This window comes from Coccinella septempunctata, chromosome 7 (assembly GCF_907165205.1).
Source record: "Coccinella septempunctata chromosome 7, icCocSept1.1, whole genome shotgun sequence".
In the NCBI taxonomy this organism is placed as follows: domain Eukaryota; kingdom Metazoa; phylum Arthropoda; class Insecta; order Coleoptera; family Coccinellidae; genus Coccinella; species Coccinella septempunctata.
In genome coordinates, this window is record NC_058195.1 from 6,508,529 (window position 1) to 6,529,958 (window position 21,430).

At 38.0% G+C, this 21,430-nt stretch overlaps 1 protein-coding gene across 1 annotated transcript; it reads left to right on the forward strand.

Annotated features, from left to right (window-relative positions):
- Positions 1 to 6,375: 6,375 nt before the first annotated feature.
- LOC123316940 (MOXD1 homolog 1) lies at positions 6,376 to 20,844 on the forward strand. Its single transcript, XM_044903259.1, has 10 exons — positions 6,376 to 6,644; positions 7,560 to 8,004; positions 15,243 to 15,398; positions 15,748 to 15,921; positions 15,980 to 16,268; positions 16,371 to 16,633; positions 18,597 to 18,713; positions 19,131 to 19,432; positions 19,512 to 19,842; positions 20,634 to 20,844. The coding sequence occupies exons 2-10, from the start codon at positions 7,591 to 7,593 to the stop codon at positions 20,808 to 20,810; spliced, it is 2,223 nt and encodes a 740-aa protein (XP_044759194.1). The 5' UTR covers positions 6,376 to 6,644; positions 7,560 to 7,590; the 3' UTR covers positions 20,811 to 20,844.
- The last annotated feature ends 586 nt before the right edge of the window (positions 20,845 to 21,430 follow it).

Sequence of the window (21,430 nt, forward strand, 5' to 3'; positions counted from 1 at the left end):
TAGTGAAATGGATTGTCAAATAAATGGTACTTGACGTTATTAGAAAAACCACAGCAGTTCTGCAGCCAGTTTATGAGTTCAACAAATTATTTTAGGTTAGAATCCCGCCCTTAAATACCTAAGTGGTCCTTACAGGAGCGCTTAAATTTAAGGCTAGCTTTAGCCATTCAAATGTCACTTTACAGTTGGTGCAACGTAATTTAAGTTAAGGGTTCATTTTAAGGGACACTTTACACTAAGTGCGTTTGGTGCAAACGGGTCTTAATCCTTTACCTATGATCATTCAAACTACTGGTCATTTGAACTACAAGTCCTTTCGACTATTGATCATTTCAATTACAAATCATTGGAACTACCGACTGTACCATAGAAAACTAATTGACCTTGGCAAGAAGTTCACCAATCTTATACATTCAATAAAAGTTTCTGAGATAACTTCTTGAACTAGAGCACTGTCAATTTCATGAACGCATTTCTCATCTAAAGTACCCGATCTCCACGCTCTGATGGCAAGAACAATTACCACGAATACTAACTTATCTTCTCGGAAACTCTCGAATTCCGGGCGTACGCCAATGAATTCCCGGAAAGTCAACAATAATCGTGCCTCGTAATGCTTGAATAAGAACTCCGGTTCCGAAGGAGCAGCTGCCAAATGTCTGTCTGCCTTTACACCTGCCCCCAAACCCCAAAACGCAACGTTGCGTTGGTATAAGCCAGCTGAAAGACCTTCGTGGACCTCTTGCAAGGTTCTAGGTGTTCTAGATCTCGAGAAACACTAAAATTTCAGGCTGCCCTTCCAGTAGGTGAAGTGGCATATCATGAATTTGTTAGATGTTTGTTATTGCTCGAAATTTGAAAGAAAACTGGGAATTCATCAACTGTTTCTGCTTGTTGGAATCGAAGATAGTTCATAGAATAAGGAGAGCATATTGTCTATTCATTTTAATAATAACTTTTCCAAGGAACACATGTATTGATATACATAAGGCGATTTCGAATGATATTGGTTCTTGGCTGGTTCATAGGTTGGTTCGTCATATTTGGACCAACCACATTCGAATGACAAATTGATGACGTCATTAATCGTCTGGTTCGTAGTTGGTTAACCAAAACTTGAACCGTGCTCTCGAGCACGGTCCGCTGTCTGGTTATTAGTTCTGTCTCCTTCTATCCTCCGATTCTGCATTACTATATACTACATTATATATATTTTGTTTGGGTTTTGTTCACATTTTTAGGCGGTTTTAGTTTTTAAGTTAATATTTTTGAAAATGGCCGAATCTCTCAGTGCAGTGGGCTTTGAAATGAATGGAAAAATCATTTATTTTATTTTTTCAATATTCGATGAATCAGAATCACCCAATTCATCCACTAATATGATGGCTGCAACTGCTTTGCGTTTAAGTATTTTATGAATAGCTATTTGATACAAAAACAAATACTTGTAAACAAGTGTAATAACATTTCAGCTGACCGTTTAACCAACCGTTTCGTTCACTAAGAATTCGAATGGGACGGAACCAACCGAGGGAACGACGTCATCGTCTATGAACCGACCGGTTAACCATTAACCAACCAAAAAAGCCATTCGAAATCGCTTATACTTGTCCTCAAATGAAGCATAGATGGGTTTACTACATATATCTTTTGATCTACTCGTTAGACAGTAACTCTAACTTAGAGTCACTGTCCCAAAAATCTTATGCTTTCTTCTATGATTCTTGATGTTAATTTTTCGAATGCTTCCTTTTATCTTCTACATTTTCTGTGATTGGTAAAATTTGGATAGGAAACTTCATTTTTGAGATAACCAAACATTAATCTGAACAGATAAATTTAAAATTCCCCAGATCAATTCCCACGATATTTTTTTCCTGTAGAAGGCATTAAGTAATTGTCGAAAGCCGTCCCTTTTTATGGGAAATCAATAACGAGATCACTTATAGCCGTCAACCATTCTCTTCCCTTCGAAGAAACCCCTTACTACAATACAACCACCATAGATTGTACCACTTTCTTCGATGATGAACTCCGTCATAACCTCTATGGCGTCCATGGGAATGCCTTCTTCGAGGACTAAAACCCGTGAGAAACAACCCTCGAACGAAATTGCATAGGAATTCGAACCCACCCTTTGTGTCTGTTCCCATTCACACGGACAAGTTGTTCGAAACCAGCTAGTAGAGATCTCAGCGCCTCGTGTGCGATAGCCTATAGTAGAAGAACACAGAGAAATGGTTACAAAGAGCACGGCGATGAGCACACAGATTTCCGTGTTGTTCGGAAAGTCGCGTATCGGAGGGGATGGAAAATTGGTCCCCTCGTTTCGGATAACTGGATGGTAATTACGTGCTCTCCAACGGATTTCCGTTCTGGAACCACGGAAAAATGAAGTCGTAAATGGGATATAATTTTCTGACTGGATTTTCACAATTTTCCCGGCAATCTCGCTAGATTGCATGCGGGGATGTTGCCCCATTTCAAGTGGGGCGGCGCGATGTAACGAGGAAACAATATTCCTCGTCAGGAGGGATATGGAATCCCGAAAATTTATGGTTTATGTTTGAAACTCGATGTTCTATGCTTGAAAGTTGATGTTTCATGCCTGAAGTTGATGATCTATGCTTTTAAGTTTATATTTTATGCTTAAAGTCTAAATAATACGTTTTCAATGGGGCGGTATGATGTAGGTAATAAGTAAACAATATTCCACGTTAAATATGCTATGTACCGCATTTGAAAAATTGGTGGTCTATGGTCTATGTTTGAAACTTGATGTTCCAATCTTGAAAGTTGATGTTTCATGCTTGAAGTCGATGATCTATGCTTGAAAGTTGGCATTTTATGCTTGAAATTTGATGCTTCATGTTTGACGTTGATGATCTATGCTTGAAGTTGATGATTTATGCTGGAAAATTTATATTTTATGCTCGAAAGTTGATATTTTCTGAATAATCTACATTTGAGCAAAACTGAATGAAATATTTCAAAATTATACTTGTGAAAAACTTTTATCTATAGGTAGAGCAAACTGGCCAGTAATCATCAAGTCTTGAAGTCGAAATATTTACGCCCAATAAGAAAGCCCGAAATAGCAACACTAAAAAGGAATAACTAAATTCCAAAAGTGAATAACCGAGTTTGAGAGTTTAAACGATTTGGTCATCTTCATGATTCCGACGAATACTAATTAAATGGAGTTCTTCAACTCGGATAAATTAATACATTTTATACGTCTTGGCATTCTAATTAAGCCCCAATTAATTCCTCTGCGAAATTTAGAGCTTCCTGTCCCTAATTATGTAGTCTCTCATCGTAAAAAGAATAATTTGTTGAATATACTTCATATATCTGTTAAAATTCGAAGAAGTTAATCTAATATTTTCGAGAGATGACTGATCTTCGTATTAAATCAGCAGATATGTTCCAAAAAATAAACCTCACAGTCTTTTGTGGAAAAACTAGTACAAAATTCAAATTTTCGCTAAAAACAAACTTTTTCTCTGCAGGTTTTGAAGGACCTTGGCGGATTTTTGGAGGGGGGTGTAATGAGGGTAATTAGCACCTCATGAGTATCGGTTTTTATACGCTCTGTGAACTTTATTTTTATTTCGAAGGTTATCTGGGGGATTCCCCCCAATGAAAAAATGCTATATCTGCTCTTGTTGTAGGAACTAAACAATGAATCATGATCTTATGTAGATCAGTTTTGGACGTTGAAATTTATGCAGGAAACCTTCAAGAACGAAGAATGTAATGTGGACGGTTTTGTATTCTTCGCCACTACCATTATACTCGTAGAGAATGAATGAATGAAAGGGATATGGGTAGATTACTGGTACTCGGTGGAACGTCGTGTGGTCATGGAGTTTTAGACGATAAGGCAACACAGTGATATTTTTACTGTTCAAATTCAACTTGAAATAACCAACAGAAGATCGAGAAATCATCACATATTCCCCCTTTTACGAAGGTCAAATCAATCATTCACATGCATATCGATCGAGTAAATAACTTGAAAAATTCAGGACTTCGCAACCCTTTTTTTATCGAGAAGATTATAGGGGTTGACGTTTCTATAGGGTCTTGAATTATGAGGCAACATTAATTTTTCCACCCCCTTTTGTCAGGGGAAAGATGTCACGGAAGTACGGAAAGCGATTTTTAGCATAAAAAGTTTCCATTAAATCAACGTTGAAAAACGGTCTGATTCAGGAGCAGACTGAAATATTCTAAATCCGAAATTTTTTATTTTTCGATATATATCGACCGGATCATCTTTTTTTGACTAATTCGAGGTCATAGATTACGAATGTGCAATTAGATTTTTCCTAGGATTATTATTTCAGGAAAAAAATCAATTTTAGTGAAAAATTTCGAAAAGATTGGTCAACTTTGAGGAGCTGTAGCAGTCAGAAAAGAGACACTGGACATATGCTGATTTTTTTGGTGATAGATTGATTCCTTGCTAATAGGAAAATCGAACTTTCATTCACCTATCGCTAAGAGTTTAGATTTTATGATTTTTTCCGCGAAGGTCCAAAATTTCGGATTTTCCATCGACCATAACTTGAAAACTAATCCTTTCAGCAAAATTATGTTTGCATATTCGTGATCTACGCCCTCGATTCAGTGAATACTCCAGTTTTGGTTGAAATCGGGAAGATCAAAAATTTTTCAAATTTTCCATGGAAAAATTGCGAGTTTTTCGAAAAAAATTTTTGGTCTCAGATCGGAACCAAATTCATACTGTCGATTAATTCGAGGGTGTAGATAACGAAAATGTAAACAGATATTTTTTAAGAAATTTATTATTCAAATTATGGTCGATGAAAAATGGGAAAATTTGGAACTTGGCGGAAAAAATCATAAAATCTAAACTGTTCGAGATATATGAATGAAAACTATAATTTTCCATTCGCAAAGGATCCATCTATCACCAAAAAATCAGCATATGTCTAACTCTCTTCTTCTGGCCGCTAAAGCTCCTCCTCAAAGTTGACCAATTTTTTCGAAATTTTCCACTAAAATTGTTTTATTCCCTAAAATACTGGTCCTACAAAAAATCTAATTGCATATTCGTTATCTACGATCTCGAATTAGTCAATAAAATGACCCGGGTCGATATATTTTGTACTATTTAACGAAACTTGACCGCCCCGCCACCCCTACTGATGGCCGCCCGCTTGCGGGGCACGCGCTGTACCCACGCTAGTAGCGGTCCTGACAATTCTGGGGACTTCAGATTACCTTCAGATCATCATCATCACGACCACAATGTGAATAATAAGTCAATATCTACTAGACTGAAGGAAATGAATGCAAATAAGTAATATGCCTTCAGGATATATACAGACAGGTGCGCCATCTATCGCCAAGTAGTCGGACGTGCCACCTAGACCGCACATAGGGTCTATTGGATCCCTGTCAAATGAATAGCTGATTCGACATCAAGCAGTTTTCCTATAAAGCCGTAGAAATAGCACTTTCTTCTCTAGTCGGAAAATTGAAATGAGCGATAAATCAACTCCCATTCCCTCTGAGGTGGATGAATCAACATTTTACTAACCTATTCCCGGTAAAACCATAAAAATCGCTCCTATCAAACATGAATTGTACCCGCTCACCCATATTATTCAGTTTCATAGCTTCAACGAGTTTTCCTGATGAATCTTATCGACTCTCTCATTCAATTTCCGCCGAATGTAAACCACCCTTATCAAGCATTCCGAACAAGGCCGCTCAACATGAAATCAACGCGATTTATCGTCGGAATTACCACTTACACTTACCCGAAACTTATTGCTTCCCGGGAAAACCGCAGCTTTCTCTCCAGGAACTGGACTCGCTGAAATAGAGGTATCACACCCGAAAGTTTCCCTCAAACTAGGATTAACGGAAGGGTTGAGGGGGGAAACGAAGGGTTTAATAGATAAATAATGAACTGTGCGACGATTTCCAGGGGAAAATGAACTTTACATGCAAACCGCAGTGCGGTGCGGTGCGGTACGGTGGAAAAACGCATGCTGTTCGTTTGGAAAGGACAGTAGTCTACAAAAAATGAAATGGGTGACAGAAGCAAGACCGTTATTTCGAAAGCTGAGGCTATAATGTAGGGTTGATTCAAAATTAAACTTCGTTTTCACCAGAACTTCGAAACGGTTGGGATTTTTCACCAAATATTTGGTATGTGAATGGAAACTGCTGACCTTGAGCTTCAGCGATGCTTCTTATGGATTTTCCCTCTGATTATAGGAAGATATCGCCGTCTGAAAGATCGTAGGACACTGGGTGCAAACAGGGCGTTCCCCATGGGTAGGTTATCCTGCCACCGTTGGTGAGGGCCCCCATTGGCACACCGGTACACCGGCAGTTGTTTCTCACAAGAAGCTCGACTCACCGGTGCTCAGAGCCTGTCAGGTTCGACAGTCAGCACACAGGATGTAAAGGATGTAGTACCATGTGTTTTGATACTCGACTACTTCCTTCCAACTCGGTTTTAACGTACTTAACGTACCAGCCATTAGGTACAACGGTTTGATTTTTGCGCAAATTCGGTCCGGTTTTGTTTTGTGTATTGGCAGTGAAATTTTGGTGAAAATTCGTGGTTTTTCTGGTTCAGTTTGGATGTTTCAGTGAGGGTGGGTTTTATTGTTTTTTATCTTATGTGATCGCTACTATTTTACGTTTACTTTTCCTTGTTAGTTTCTCTATTATTATTTAATTTCCAATGCTCCATCAAATTTTATGTTGAAATTCCTCTCGCAAATCAAAAGGAGCCATAAATTTAGCAATAAAACCTTCTTAAGATTTGCATAATCATGTTTTTCATGTTTCCACCTTGACTCAATCATCATTTCCTTTCTTCAAATGAAAAAGTTTTTCGTTGTAATATTGAATCTATGAAAGTTATTGAAAGTTTATATAAGCCCATTCATTTTACGCCATGTTGAAGTTTTTTACACTTTAAAAACCACAATTTATCAAAAAAACGTTGTGAGTTTGTCAAATGTTTTCAGTCCATTGAGGAAAAACAGTTCCACACAAAAAGTTTTTCCTAAAAATTATTCTTTTTGCAATATAGATTCAGTTCAGGTGTCTAGCTGCTATGATTCAGTATACCTTCATCATGTTTTCCATTGATTTTATACTTTTAATAAACTAAAATAAAGCCAAATCTAGGAGCACCTCAATCAATTTTCGTGAAACAATTTATCTCCACTTTCACTGTAGATAATCTGCAAATTCTTCAATCGAACTGACAAGATTTCAAGGTCATTTCCAGAAGTTTTTATTTCTTACTTAGAGACCTTTGTCTAGAATTTGCATTGGACGAAAACCAATGACTCTGCGTCTATAACTTACCTACCATAAAAGCATGCTTTTCAAAAATCAATATGAGATTCGTATGATTCCATGTGTGCATAAGTGCAAGTTACCTATACGCCATATTGCCCATTCCTCCCCCAATTTGATGAATCATGACTGACTCACCCTTAAAAGCAACCACTTTCAAAACCTTCCAGTCATTCATTGCAAACCTCTATTTTCCCCAGATCACATGTCAACAAACGACTACACGACAAAATGAAGACACACCTGCTAATCACCACATATCTGGCAATTCTAACCCCCCACACCTTCGGCGATCTAGTGGAAGATTATGTGAAACACGTGGAAAAAGTGAACAGTCAAAAAACAGACAAATTTCGGACTTTCAGTGAATTTGATCGGGCTTCAGAACTTAGAGGAAGATTGAGGAGTAGACGTAGAAGACACGCGTTTGATCCTGAGTTAGATCAGTGGACTCATTCGGAAGTGCTGGACAAGGAAGGCGCTGTAGTACTCAGATGGCAGCCTAGGCACCAGGAGATTCTGTTCAGGGTTGAGGCCAGGACTAGGGGATACATTGGGATAGGTTTTAGCCCCAATGGAGGCATGGAGGATGCTGATATCGTCATAGGTTGGGTTGACGACAGGAATGGAAGGGCTTTCCTACATGTAAGCACCCCATAAATTAACAATTATTAGGTCTTCATGAAAACTCAACTTGACTATATAGTCAGTCAAAGGGAAGACAAATCCATCTAGATTTAGCTCATTTCCCTGGTACAAACTCATGGAAAGAGACCACCATTGAAGGCCAAGAGGTTGATGAGCACAAACCAATCTTGAACGGTTTTAGACTGTTAAATAGGATGATGAGGCAGTATAACGAAGTCTTTAATTGCCCGTTAAAGCACGAGCCAAATCAGCTCTCTTTTAATCACTCCTAAATACCGCTTAAGACAAGGGTGTATCATTCCAACGTCTTCTGTCAGTCGTTCACCTATCATTTACATTTCTAAAGCTGTAGGCTCATCACGCGAGCATAAAATGAAAAGGTAGGAAATTGTTTTCGGTCTGCGTATCTGGCGAATGGTTATGCTCAGTTGGCCATGAAGCCAACCGTGTGTGACCAAATCCTCCATTCTTGAGGTTCACGGGAAAACCGGAGGTTTGACAGGCGGTCTGAATGGTACCTACGTGGTGTGTAATTTGTGCTTCACCACCTGTGAAATATTCTTGTGGGATATTGTTTGTTTTCGTTAGGATTCCCACAAATTTAACTGTCGATATTCTGTTCTCGGAGCATCATTAATTTTTGGGGATAATTTCGTATAATAGATTCGGAATTGACCTAAAAGAATTGGAATTTTGGCGGTTTACATCCACGAGGATATATTGAAGAATTCTTAGCCTACTATAGAACCAAACAAAATTTCAATGTCAAAATATTTTTTCACTCAACATATTCTCCTCTTAATTGGATACAATTATTACAGCGAACCTGCAACGTCTCTACACCTTTCAAAATATATGTTTCTTCTTGCTCTGCAAACCAGACCTCCACAGTTGAGGAAAGATATGATAGTCGGATGGAGCCAAATCTGGTGAATAAGGGGGGTGTTTTAGCTAGTTATTCCAACCCTAAATCACGAATTTTTTGCATGGCAACATGAGATTTGTATGCAGGGTCGTTGTCCTGCAAAACAAAACACCTTTGGATAGTTTTCCGCGTCTTTTCTCTTTCATTTTTTCCCGTATAGTGTTCAGTAATGTCGAATAGTTATCTCCGGTTATTGTTCTACCCTTATCCAAAAAATCAATAATGATTACTCCATGGCAATCCCAAAAAACTGAAGCAAGACTTTTCCAGCAGATTTTTAGATACGAAACTTCTTCTGGTCTTGGAAAACCAGAGTGTCGCCATTCCATCGATTGTTGCTTTGTTTCTGGATCGTAGAAATGTACCCAAATCTCATCCATAGTAACAATTTGGTTTAAGAAGTCTACATCGTTTTCAAATCGAGCACAGATCGAACGCTTCTACCCTTGCACGTTTTTGGTCAACATTCAAACATTTGGGGATCCATTTTGCAGCAATTTTTCTCATGTCCAAATTGACGTAAACTATATGATGAACGCGTTCTTATGAAATATTCAATGCTTCAGATATCCGTTTTAGCCCAATTCAACGGTCTGATAAAATCATGTCATGAACTGCATCGATATTTTCGGAGACTGACACAGAAACTGGCCTTCCAGATCGGTCATCATCTTTGATGGAAAATTTACCTCTTTTGAGGCTTGCAGTCCAATTTTTCACGGTCGCATACGAAGGACATCGATCATCAAGGGTATTAAGCATATCTTCGTAAATCTGCTTACCTCTTAACCCCTTTAAATACAGGTACTTGGTGATTTCTCGATACTCCAATTTTTCGGTGAACATCTTCTTTGTTTTAATCTATCGCGTAAATCTGGTTTACTTTTTCGACCTCAAACTTCACAATGACACTTCTAATGAGTTATTGTTCGTTGCTGTGGTAACGCAATATTTTTTTATACATGGAACTGGTCTAGGGGAACTAGTTATCAATACATGCTCGTATTTTCATGTAGATGTCAGAAAACGAAGCAATAATGGAACCAATCGCTGTTGAAACGCATTACAACCTTTCATAACAATGCTCCTAATATTTGCTCATCTTTTTTCGAACTTCTATCAGGTACTTAGCTGAAAACCACTAGTTTTTACATACATACAGAAGTGTTTCAATTGGAGTGCATCTTTGTGGTCCTGCCAACCGTTTTTTTTTAGGTTTTCGAAGTGATATATCACACAGTACCACTGTTGTATTTGCCTGAAAACTCTTGTTTGACCCAGATCTTCGGTCGGTACGAAAAACAAATGAGTTGATAACCGCAAAACGTTCGTATCATCAATATCTAAACCCTGATACGACCGACCTCCCTTCAATTCGAAATTAAACTGATAATCGTGCCTGGAAAAGTTGCCAAAACATTTTTCCATTCAAGATGTATATCCCCATATTTTGATGCAAATTCCCGCATTTTTTCAGTATAATTATTCTCGCTTGGAGGCAGCATCATTTCCTCTCGTTATCCGGGATTTGAAATTTAAATTTCACGTAGATTTCGGCCTTGCCATAGACAGTGGATGTGGCTGGGATATTCAGAGGCCCAAAGCTTCGCAAAATCCTCCATGGGGTGTCCCAAAGAAATTCAATCGAATAGAATCCGACCTTTTCTTTAATTGATCTCCCAATTATTTCAGCTAATTTTACTGCTTTTCTTCCCAGAATTTCAATCCAACTTCAATATTAGAGCTTGATCAATCGAATTCATCAAATTCCTGAACCAAACTGACAATATAGAAGTGGGAACTCCATCAGATCATAATTTAGAATAGCCCATACACTGCCCCTTGTGGTACTCCAGAAAAAATTAGCCTGGTTCCAATGTCCTGAGTGAGATCGGAAATTCTGAATTGCCCTAAGACCCGTTTGCACCAAACGCACTTAGTGTTAAGTGTCCCTTAAAATGAACCCTTAACGTAGATTACATTGCACCAACTGTTAAGTGACATCTAAATGGCTAAAGCTAGCCTTAAATTTAAGCGCTCCTGTAATGACCGCTTAGGTATTTAAGGGCGGGATTCTAACCTAAAATAATTTGTTGAACTCATAAACTGGCTGCAGAACTGCTGTGGTTTTTCTAATAACGTCAAGTACCTTTTATTTGACATTCCTTTTCATTATCAATAATAATGCTAATTCAGCAACAAAAAATTGTCACTCTTTGATAATAATATAATAGTTTACTTGACACTGACTGACAGGACAATAAAGTTAGGTTAATGAAATGACAACGATCATCGGCAACCGGCCAACCAATGAAATAGCTTTATTGGACTAGCATGAAGTTGAACCAAAATAAAAAACAGAAATATCACTAGATATAAAAACTTAAGGGCCCCTTACTTAAGATTCTGTTAAGCCGCAGTCGTGCAACTGGCAATAAAATTAAGCGTCCATTAACTTTAAACTACGCTTAGTTAGGTACTCATTTTAAGGGGGATTGGTGCAAACGGGCCTAAGTTACTCATGAACGAAGGGCATCATTTTTAGTTAGTGAAAATTCGATTTTCCAGCTCTGTTTACCTCTTACTCTTATACGTTATACAAATATCAAAGAAACATTATTGAATCTGTTGATCTCTAATTGACGTATTACTCTGCTAAACCAATCGGAAGCTCTAGCTTTTTTGACATAATTCTGGGGAATTTTCCAGGCTCTTTTCATAGTTCAAGGGTCTATTTCTAGGGAGGACTCATGTGGAAGATTATTTTTATATCCTTAAGAGCTTTTCACTTTGAATTTTCTACAGAGGAATTCGTTAGAAGTTTGGACGTTTATTACTGTCGACGTTAGGTTGAATATAATGAAATTTCCTTCTTCTTCTGGAGTTTTCCTCGATAAACTCCTAACATGAGGCAAGAATTTGAGATAAAAAGAGACGATACGAATTTTTGTTGCTTTATATCTGTATTTAAACGGAGAATAATTGTACAGAAATATGTTTAGTTGAAAATAATGATTGAAGGTAATGTTTGAGTTGGTGTTCTCTCCTTGAAATGTTGACTATAGGTAATCGGCTTCAGTAAGCTCAGAGAATGGTATTTCAAGCGAGCATTCAACCAAAAAAAAACCGAAGCTCACCGTTCGGTAATGCTCTCAAAACGAACAGGAAATCCTGAGGACATCCTGTATACATTATGAGCCCACATATTCAAATGTCACATTGCATGGAAGCGCAGGAAATTCCTGAGGTGTAAAGGATCCTTTATGAATCTTTCTAGACCGGTTCCCGTCTCATTAGAATGATTAAAAATAGACCTGCCGTAAAGTTTAGTTCTTGAGGGCAGGAAACGCCAGCAGGAAGTTGTATTGTTCGACGGTTTACGTTTGAGCCTTTCCAGGGAAAAAAAATGTTCGTGCGCGCTCCGGACAAGGGTAATTATCGCCATAACGCAAGATAAGGCTTGTTATTTTCGTTATTTATGTACAGGAAATGCGAAGATTGAAGTGGCGATGGAAGAAAAAAATTAACGTTCATTATAAGGTGTAGAACGGGGAATAGAAGGCGAAAGTGATTGTCAACGATGAAAATTTTTGTTCTGAGCGGTGGTTTGGGCTTAGAAGTTAATTTCCTACCCAAAAACTTCCTCAATCCGCCTTTCTCTACATGCAGATTTCCTGAAAAATGCTGCCAAGCTGATGCTACCAATACATTGATAGTATAGTGTAGCTATAACCATCTTGATCGCCTCAAAAACCTCTCTGGAATTAACAGTGATGTCAATCTCGAGATATAAATCTCTATTTCTTCCAATCCCATTGAATTATTCATGCAGAAGTAAGAGACACAGCGTTTTTTAATACAAATTTCAAATCCAAGGGATCTACTCTTGGCCAAACTGGCATTATTAACATTCCTCGTGGGTTCCACGACATACTCAGATCCGTATTTCGAAGTTCAGATCCCAGTTTGTGACAGGAACGGTTTGATATCATGTGGAGCCGTGAAATTCAGTTAAAAACGGTGCATGTCACTTACTACCTGTTCGAAGGGCACTAGCACGAAGATTTTGGATCGAGAATATTATGAATGATTCTAATACACTTTTTCGTGCGTGGAAAATTTTAGAGATTAGTCATAGAGCAATCTGATCTCCAGTCATAAACGTAAGTGTTCCCTTTTCTTACTATTTCTTCAGTTTCCTCTCTTGTGAAACGCTTGCATCGTTTGCTTAACATCATGATCAAAGATTACAGAGTAGAAAGATAGGAACCACCCTCATATCGCTAGTACTAAAAACCGACTACATTTTGGCCAGTTAAAACACATTTGACAATGAGATGGCGCTGAAAACGTATTATCAATACAGAGAAGCTGTTTAATAACAGTTTTCTGTTTTATAATTGTGGGGCGCGAAATTCGAATTCTATTCCTTGTATTGAATTTCAATATTGACCTTGTTGACACCAGAAAACAAACATCCTGAGCGACAAAACAAAGGGATGGTTTTGTTTTGTGACCAGGATGTCTGAACATTGTTTGGAATCGATTGGTATCAATGAAATACGCTGTGTTGGATGTGATAAATTTTTATTTGCAAGCTATAAAAAATTTACAAAAATTTGAAATTATGGACTACGAATAGAGCTTTGACTAGGATACAAGAGTACATGTTTATCTGCTATAGGTACGTCAAAGGTGTTTTTTCTGTGAAAACGTTTTGAATTAATAAACTGAGTTGAATTTGTACAATTTATATCAAAAATTGATATGAACCAATATTCAATTTATCGTCATAAGATACACATTTCCGATACTTACATATTATTTACAAAATTTTCAGAACCACAATTGAAAAAAACCTTACAGAGGTATACAAGACCTGTATTCAAGCCCATCAGTATAATTTCTTCATGCTTTTTTATGATTTCTTCATGGTATGATCATGATCTCTTTATGACATAATATACAAATTGTTTGACGAATGAACAAAACACTCATAGAATGTTTCATAAAACTTTGACTTTCCAAACAACAATTTGACAGTCACCCGTTTCCCAAATCGAAATCCATAAAACTTTTGCATTTCTGAATATATTGAAGGCAATTGAGAATCTTTGAAAGGACGTATAAAAGTCATAATTTCCCCTAAATGGGCCCTTCATGCAAGGTATGCTTCCTGCATACAACAATTGACGTGGAAAAACAGTTCTCAATCGACTTACAGTAAAATGTTCATTGCACATGGTGTAGTCAGTAGTGTTTGCAGGCCTTTACGCCCTGAAAATATTTATCTACTTCGTAGCACTGAAAATAAAAATCAATGAATGACCGAGTCACATGTTACCAGTTTTAATACTTACATTCCCATTTTCCTTAGTAAAATTCGTTTTATTTTATCGACAGTTCTTCACCATACAATAATTTTCGAACGATATTCTGAGGTTTTCGCCAAGAAATTAGACAAAAATTTCAATAATCAGCAACTAGAACGGGCTTGAAAAACAAAAGGCGATATGAGGTTGTCTATGGATACGAGAATCAAAACATTCAAAACCTGTTTGATCAAAATGGCCATCTGACTCTGACATCTCGCAAAATTTCATATGTCCCTCGAATTAAAATTTTAACCAGTCTTAAGGCCTTAAAAACACATTTGAAACACAGATGGCGCTCACATCACTTTAGTCGCTTCGTTTCCTATCTTTCTACTCTATAATCTTTGACCATGATGTTCAGTATGATCACAAACTGTATCATTACAAATGTAGAAGCTCCATTGACAGATAAACAAAAGGGTGCGCCACCTATGGTCAAGTAGACGAATGTTCTACCTAGGCTGCACTAGACGTCTGTAGATTCCGTACAAATTGGTAGGAGCCCCACGATGTAGAGTTGCAAGAAAAGTGTTTTCGACAAAAAGGGAATGCATTAAAGTTGTGGATCAAAGATCGAAACCATTCTTGCATTCTGCTATGAATCTATATTCCCGGTAAACGTCTCCTTTGACAAATGAGGTGTTAAGCAGTCTAAGCGGCGATGATTGTCTCAAATCTGGGAGCAAAACCTGGAAATCAACAAATTTGCGAATTTTCAATAGTCCTGCCATCTCCGCACTTATAATTCTGTTCAAATTTAACTCCGACCTATTTTGGATCAGCTCCATCCATGATATTATATCCCAACAACACCTTCCACCATCCTCTACGCCAGAGGTTTGCCATTCCTGAAATTCCCCATATTTCGCTGTATAAAACTTCCATTAGCTCAACCCCCGTCAGCAGCAGGTCTCTAATTATGTGCAATTTTACAGGACTGCCATGGAGTGCCCAAGGGGCAAGGGTCCTCCCCGATCAGGGACGAAGTAGACAACTACACCCTGGAGAAGGGGATGCAGAACGAAACCCATACAGTCCTGGAGTTTCGAAGGGCCTTGGACACTTGCGACATTCACGATTATGTCTTGAATGTGAGTAAGAAGTTGGTCAGATGTATGAGCGTTTGTTTTTGTTCCTATACTTTCTGTATATATGTCTTCTTTCCTTCCTTTCATATTTGTATTTTCTAGAATTGATCCTCAATTCCTTTTGTATTAGTATTTTCTTCTTCAATTAAGCAGCATTTCTTTTTTTTTTACTCTAACTCCATCTCTTTCTTGAAATGCTGTATCCAGGTTTATCGTAAAGCAACATGAGGAGTTATCTTGAATGCCTGTTAAATAAAAAATAAAGTACTGAATGAATTTCAGAAATCAGTTCAATTCATAAATAATTTATTAAAACCATTGTCTTTAAAATTTTATTCAATACCTCTTCTAGGCTGATACAGTCAGAGTGATATGGGCCATGAGAGAATCGGACCCTCAATTCGAAGGAGACATGGTCTACCACGGCGAATCCAGAGGCTCCCAAAGCCTCCATCTCCTTGGTCCTCCGCCGGTCAAGCGTACAGAGAATAGAAACGTCAAATACTGGGACATAACCCTAGAGAACGTAAGTTTGGCAACGTCAAAACATCACCAGAGGTTGCTCAACCAATTTTTCTCAACAGTTTGAGGTGAAGCCCAACATGAACACGATATACTGGTGCAAAGTTTTCAAAGCGCCTCAGTTGGACAGTAAACACCACATCATTGGTTACGAGCCGCTCATAGGACCAAACCACACTAACTTCGTGCATCACATGATCGTCCACGAGTGCCAGTTGGGGCCGAATGGTAACAACCAAAGATGGGAAGCCTTCGCTCAGCAGACTGGTCAATTATGCTACGGTCAACACATGCCACTCGAGTGGGACAAATGTCTAACTCCCCTAGTAGCATGGGCGATAGGAGCTAAAGGTAGGTTCAACCAGGAAATTTCGAAGAAACGGCAACAGGGAGTAACCACACGATGCCACATCTACTGAATCAGATAAGAATCTGAAGATTTTTCGTTTTCAGGAGAGAATTTTCCTCCAGCCGTTGGGGTACCAATAGGTCAACAGAGGAACTCGTACTACATGCTGGAGATCCATTACGATAATCCCCAGATGAAGAAAGCGAGAGATACGTCGGGGTTAAGGCTGCACTACACGAGTGAACTGAGGCCCAACGACGGTGGAATCATGATAGCGGGGGTGGCTCTGTCTAACTTGCACTTCATCCCTCCAAAGCAGAAGGAATATAAGACAGCTGGGTATTGCAGCACGGAGTGTACTAGAGAGGTGAGAGAACATTTTAGTTAATGCTACAGATCATCAATCAATCACTCGGACCCACAATAATCCGTTGACTGAATTGACCGAAATGCTGAGCTTTGAGAAGCTTAAATCAAGATTGAGATCGTTTTGTTCATTAATTCCCGTTTGCACCAATCCCCCTTAAAATGAGTACATAACTAAGCGAAGTTTAAAGTTAATGGACGCTTAATTTTATTGCCAGTTGCACGACTGCGGCTTAACAGAATCTTAAGTAAGGGGACCTTAAGTTTTGATATCTAGTGATATTTCAGTTTTTTTATTTTTGTCCAACTTCATTCTAGTCCCATAAAGCCTTTTCATTGGTTGGACGCTTGCCGATGATCGTTGTCATTTCATCAACCTAACTTTATTGTCCTGTCAGGCAGTGTCACGTAAACTATTATATTATTATCAAAGAGTGACAAATTTTTATTGCTGAATTAGCATTATTATTGATAATGAAATGGATTGTCAAATAAAAGTCACTTGATGTTATTAGAAAAACCACAGCAGTTCTGCAGCCAGTTTATGAGTTCAACAAATTATTTTAGGTTAGAATGCCGCCATTAAATACCTAAGGCCCGTTTGCACCAATCCCCCTTAAAATGAGTACTTAACTAAGCGTAGTTTAAAGTTAATGGACGCTTAATTTTATTGTCAGTTGCACGACTGCGGCTTAACAGAATCTTAAGTAAGGGGCCCTTAAGTTTTCATATCTAGTGATATTTCAGTTTTTTATTTTGGCGCAACTTCATTCTAGTTTAATAAAGCCTTTTCATTGGTTGGCCGGTTGCCGATGATCGTTGTCATTTCATTAACCTAACTTTATTGTCCTGTCAGTCAGTGTCAAGTAAACTATTATATTATTATCAAAGAGTAACAACTTTTTGTTGCTGAATTAGCATTATGATTGATAATGAAATGGATTGTCAAATAAAAGGTACTTGACGTTATAAGAAGAACCACAGCAGTTCTGCAGCCAGCTTATGAGTTCAACAAATTATTATAGGTTAGAATCCCGCCATTAAATACCTAAAAGGTCATTACAGGAGCGCTTAAATTTAAGGCTAGCTTTAGCCATTTAAATGTCATTTAACAGTTGGTGCAACGTAATTTAAGTTAAGGGTTCATTTTAAAGGACACTTAACACTAAGTGCGTTTGGTGCAAACAGGTCTAAGTTCATTTCTCAACTGTCAACTTGCGCGCGAAATTCAAATTTCGTTAAGTTTTCTTGATTTTCCCAGCTTTCCAGGATACTTTTCCGAATTTTTCTCCTTTTAAAACATTCTTCAAAGTATGAGGAAGATTTTAAAGACCAAATGAATAAAATCGGATCTGCCGTTTTTACGTGATGCGATGACAACACAAAGCAGGGCTCCATTTTTATTTATAAAGATGGTATATATGTGTTACTCAGGGTTGACAACTAACGAAACCGCCATCAATGTAAAAAAAAGGTGGAAAAGAAATATATCTTCCTCAGACCTCCAGTTTTCGTTATTAAATGCCGATAAAAACCTTTTTAGGAAGATAATTAATTCGAAAATCGAAGACGAACAATAGACGAATTCGGCTGGATCCTCTAATCAATCATATCAAAATGATGGCTTCTATTAACCTTGTTCTTTCGACGTGAACTGGAATTCCATGAATTTATGGAAGGGTTAAGCGCATTGTTCGAACCCCCATGTGATTAATTGGGATATGCGAGATGCATCCTCGTAAATGGGGCTTATCTCCATGACCTACTTTTATATTATTCTCGGCAATTTTCTCATGGGGGTGTAGTGTAGTCTTTCATACCTCAAAACTTTCTAGTTACTATTCCTAACTAAAAACGAAGATAAAACTGATCTTTCCAAGCTCCAAATAAATAGCATAACCCTCCCCTATCCCAGAGACGGTTCTGCTTGAAAAAAAACCCTACCATCAATCATCTTTTTCCAGGTCTTTCCAAAAGAAGGTGTGAACGTGGCTTCTGTGATGCTGCATTCCCACCTGGCTGGAAGAAAGTTGAAGCTTCGCCACATCAGGGCGGGAAAGGAACTGCCTCCATTAGCTCAGGTGGGTAGCCTTAATTGCATTTAAGTTTTCTGGTCGATTTGCAATGAATCTTAATTGCCTGCTCGATAATTTGTCCTCAACTCCAGACCGGGACGGTTGATGAATCGTTTGTGGAACTAATCAAGGGTGTGCTGAAACTTGGGGCTGAAATTCAAGGACCACTGGATCCAGGCAACTTCGGGAAATGAACCAAAGTTGTTTTTCATCTGTAGAAACATCGAATTTTGCATTTTGATCTACAGAAACTTCACTTTTGTTATCGTTGATGCTGATTTTTATGTAAAAACATTTTAGTCATCTCCAGTTATCTCTTGCTTATTGGTTTGGTGAACATGAGTGTGAAAATCATAGAATGTCTTCCCTAGATCAAAGATTGTGGTATCAAAATATCTCTAACCATGATCAATTTATCCCCAGGACAACCACTACGACTTCAACTACCAACAATCCAGGGCTCTCTTCCAAAACGCAGTGATACTACCAGGAGATGGTCTCATAACCGAATGCTCTTACTCGACGGTCGACAGGACACAACCAACACTGGGAGGATACTCAACCAAAGAAGAAATGTGCCTAGCTTTTATCCTGCACTACCCAAGAACCGAATTGGCTGGATGTTACTCAATGCCACCAATCCAGTACTTCTTCCAAAACCTAGGGGTCAAGGAATTCTACGGAAAAAATATGACAGAAATTGAGACTTTGTTCCTTCAGGGAGGGTTAGTATTCGTTATCTATATACCTTTATTCCTCCTATACCTTTCTACCTTATTTGTTATGTTCCACACGATGTTTCAGGAGTGACACAGCCCAATCCACTTCTACAACCACCAGTCCACTATTCGGCTACAGTCCAGGAGACGAAATGTCACCAGAGGCCAACAGGAGGGCTGTGGTGGCCTTGCAGAACGCCAGAGATTACAGCATAGACCTGCACAGTCAGCAGAGTAGGAACTTGTTCGATGAGCTTATAATAAAGGAGCCTCAGGAGTTCCAAAATAAGAGTTTCACCACCCACCTACAGAATATCCCGTATAGCGAACCTCTGTTGACGAAGAAAATGGAGGAGTATTTCTATACGGGGCTGCACTTGACCTTCTGCAGGAAGAGGGATGATTCTCTAGCTATTGTGAGTAACCACACATTCTTCTAAATCTCTGTAATAATCTTCCGAAAGTTCAGTAAATATTACCGCACTTGTTTCGATATAATTTGAGCATCTTCAGGTGCGCGAAGATGAAAAATATGTACCTGTATATAAAAATCTGTACAAAACCTTTGTTGTGAATAATTTTAGCGGGATTTAAAATGAAGGATGTAGGTATTGCTGAAATAATGTCGAGTAGAGAATATCATCGAATACAAGCAAAATACAAATATTTATAGGGGGTATATTCTTTAAGTTATATCGAAGCAATATTACAGAATGAGAATATCGGGTCTAGAGATGAAAATCCCTGGTCTTTTCGTGAATTTATCCAGTTTCCTGCACTTCTGCAGAGCCAGAATCATATTTTCCCCAGAAAAATTCATATCTTCTATACAAACATCCCATAAATCGATCTGGTTGCTCTTCCGAAAATATTAAAAAGACGATCCTTGATCCTTTATTATACTCCCACCACCGAATTTTTTTCTTACTCTTTATTGAGGCAAAGATAGGCGACAGAGGCGTGTCGATGTTGGAATGGAATCCAAAACCAAACCCGAATTTGTGCCTGCTGTAAAACAAGCCATTTTGATGATAAAGTTTTATTACCTACTTGAACTAGCTGGCCAATCGTGTAGCGGGCATCAATAACTGAAAAATAAACCATAAATTTGACAGATGCCGCCGCAGCCATATTGGCTACTGCCTGTCAACAACCAACTTAGGCAAATCGAAAAAAAACTCTTATGCATTTCTTCTTCCTGTTGCAGAAAGAGACAGTAGAAAAATTCCCGAATTTCTCTGTATACGTGAACAGGGAGAAACAGAGCCAGTGCAGTTACAGAAACAGGAAAACTGTAATGGTGGCAGGTTCTTCCACAAGCTTCAGACCAAATATTATTTTAGGATTTTTATTTATTGTATGTAGCGTTGTAATTTATTTCTAGCTGTTGAATGTTGAATAAAATTGTACATAATTGATTGTTTTTTTATTTATTAATCGGAAAATGTGATTTTCTTCTCATCTAGACTCCGCAGATTTTTGACGTTAATAAATCGAAATATGGATACATATTGAATTTTCCTCAACACTAATTCACTCATTGAAGTTGGATTTGCTATCAGTAGAATCAGCATATTTTGTATTCAAATATACGTAAGTGAAAATTCCTAACAAACATTGAGTTTTCACGATATCGTGGTTGTTTCATACTAATGAGTTTTTCAACGAAAATAGTATTCCATTGTCATGTGATGTGGAGTATTCAAGAAACAATTGTGCGCCATGTGAATCCCAGATCAAGAAGCTATTGTAGGTATTTTTTGTTATTTTTGTTTTGTTTGGGAAGTCAAGGATTCATATTCATTTTTTCATTAAATCAGAACCATTTCCATGTGAAATTCATTTCAGATATAGGTTAATTAGTACCTAATTGTTTTCTGATTCACGAAGTGAAATCATCGAAAGAAATTTCTTTGAATTCAGGATTGAAATTCGGAAAAACGAACAATATGGTGGGAAATTTGCCGCATTTTTACAATGCCTCGAATAAGTCAACCAACAACT

Bases quoted from the DNA above. Each gene is read 5' to 3' on its own strand.
- LOC123316940 (XM_044903259.1), top strand. From the start codon at position 7,591: ATGAAGACACACCTGCTAATCACCACATATCTGGCAATTCTAACCCCC. The intron at 15,399-15,747 runs GTGAGTAAGAAG...TACCTCTTCTAG, and splicing joins TTCACGATTATGTCTTGAAT to GCTGATACAGTCAGAGTGAT. The intron at 15,922-15,979 runs GTAAGTTTGGCA...TTTTCTCAACAG, and splicing joins GGGACATAACCCTAGAGAAC to TTTGAGGTGAAGCCCAACAT.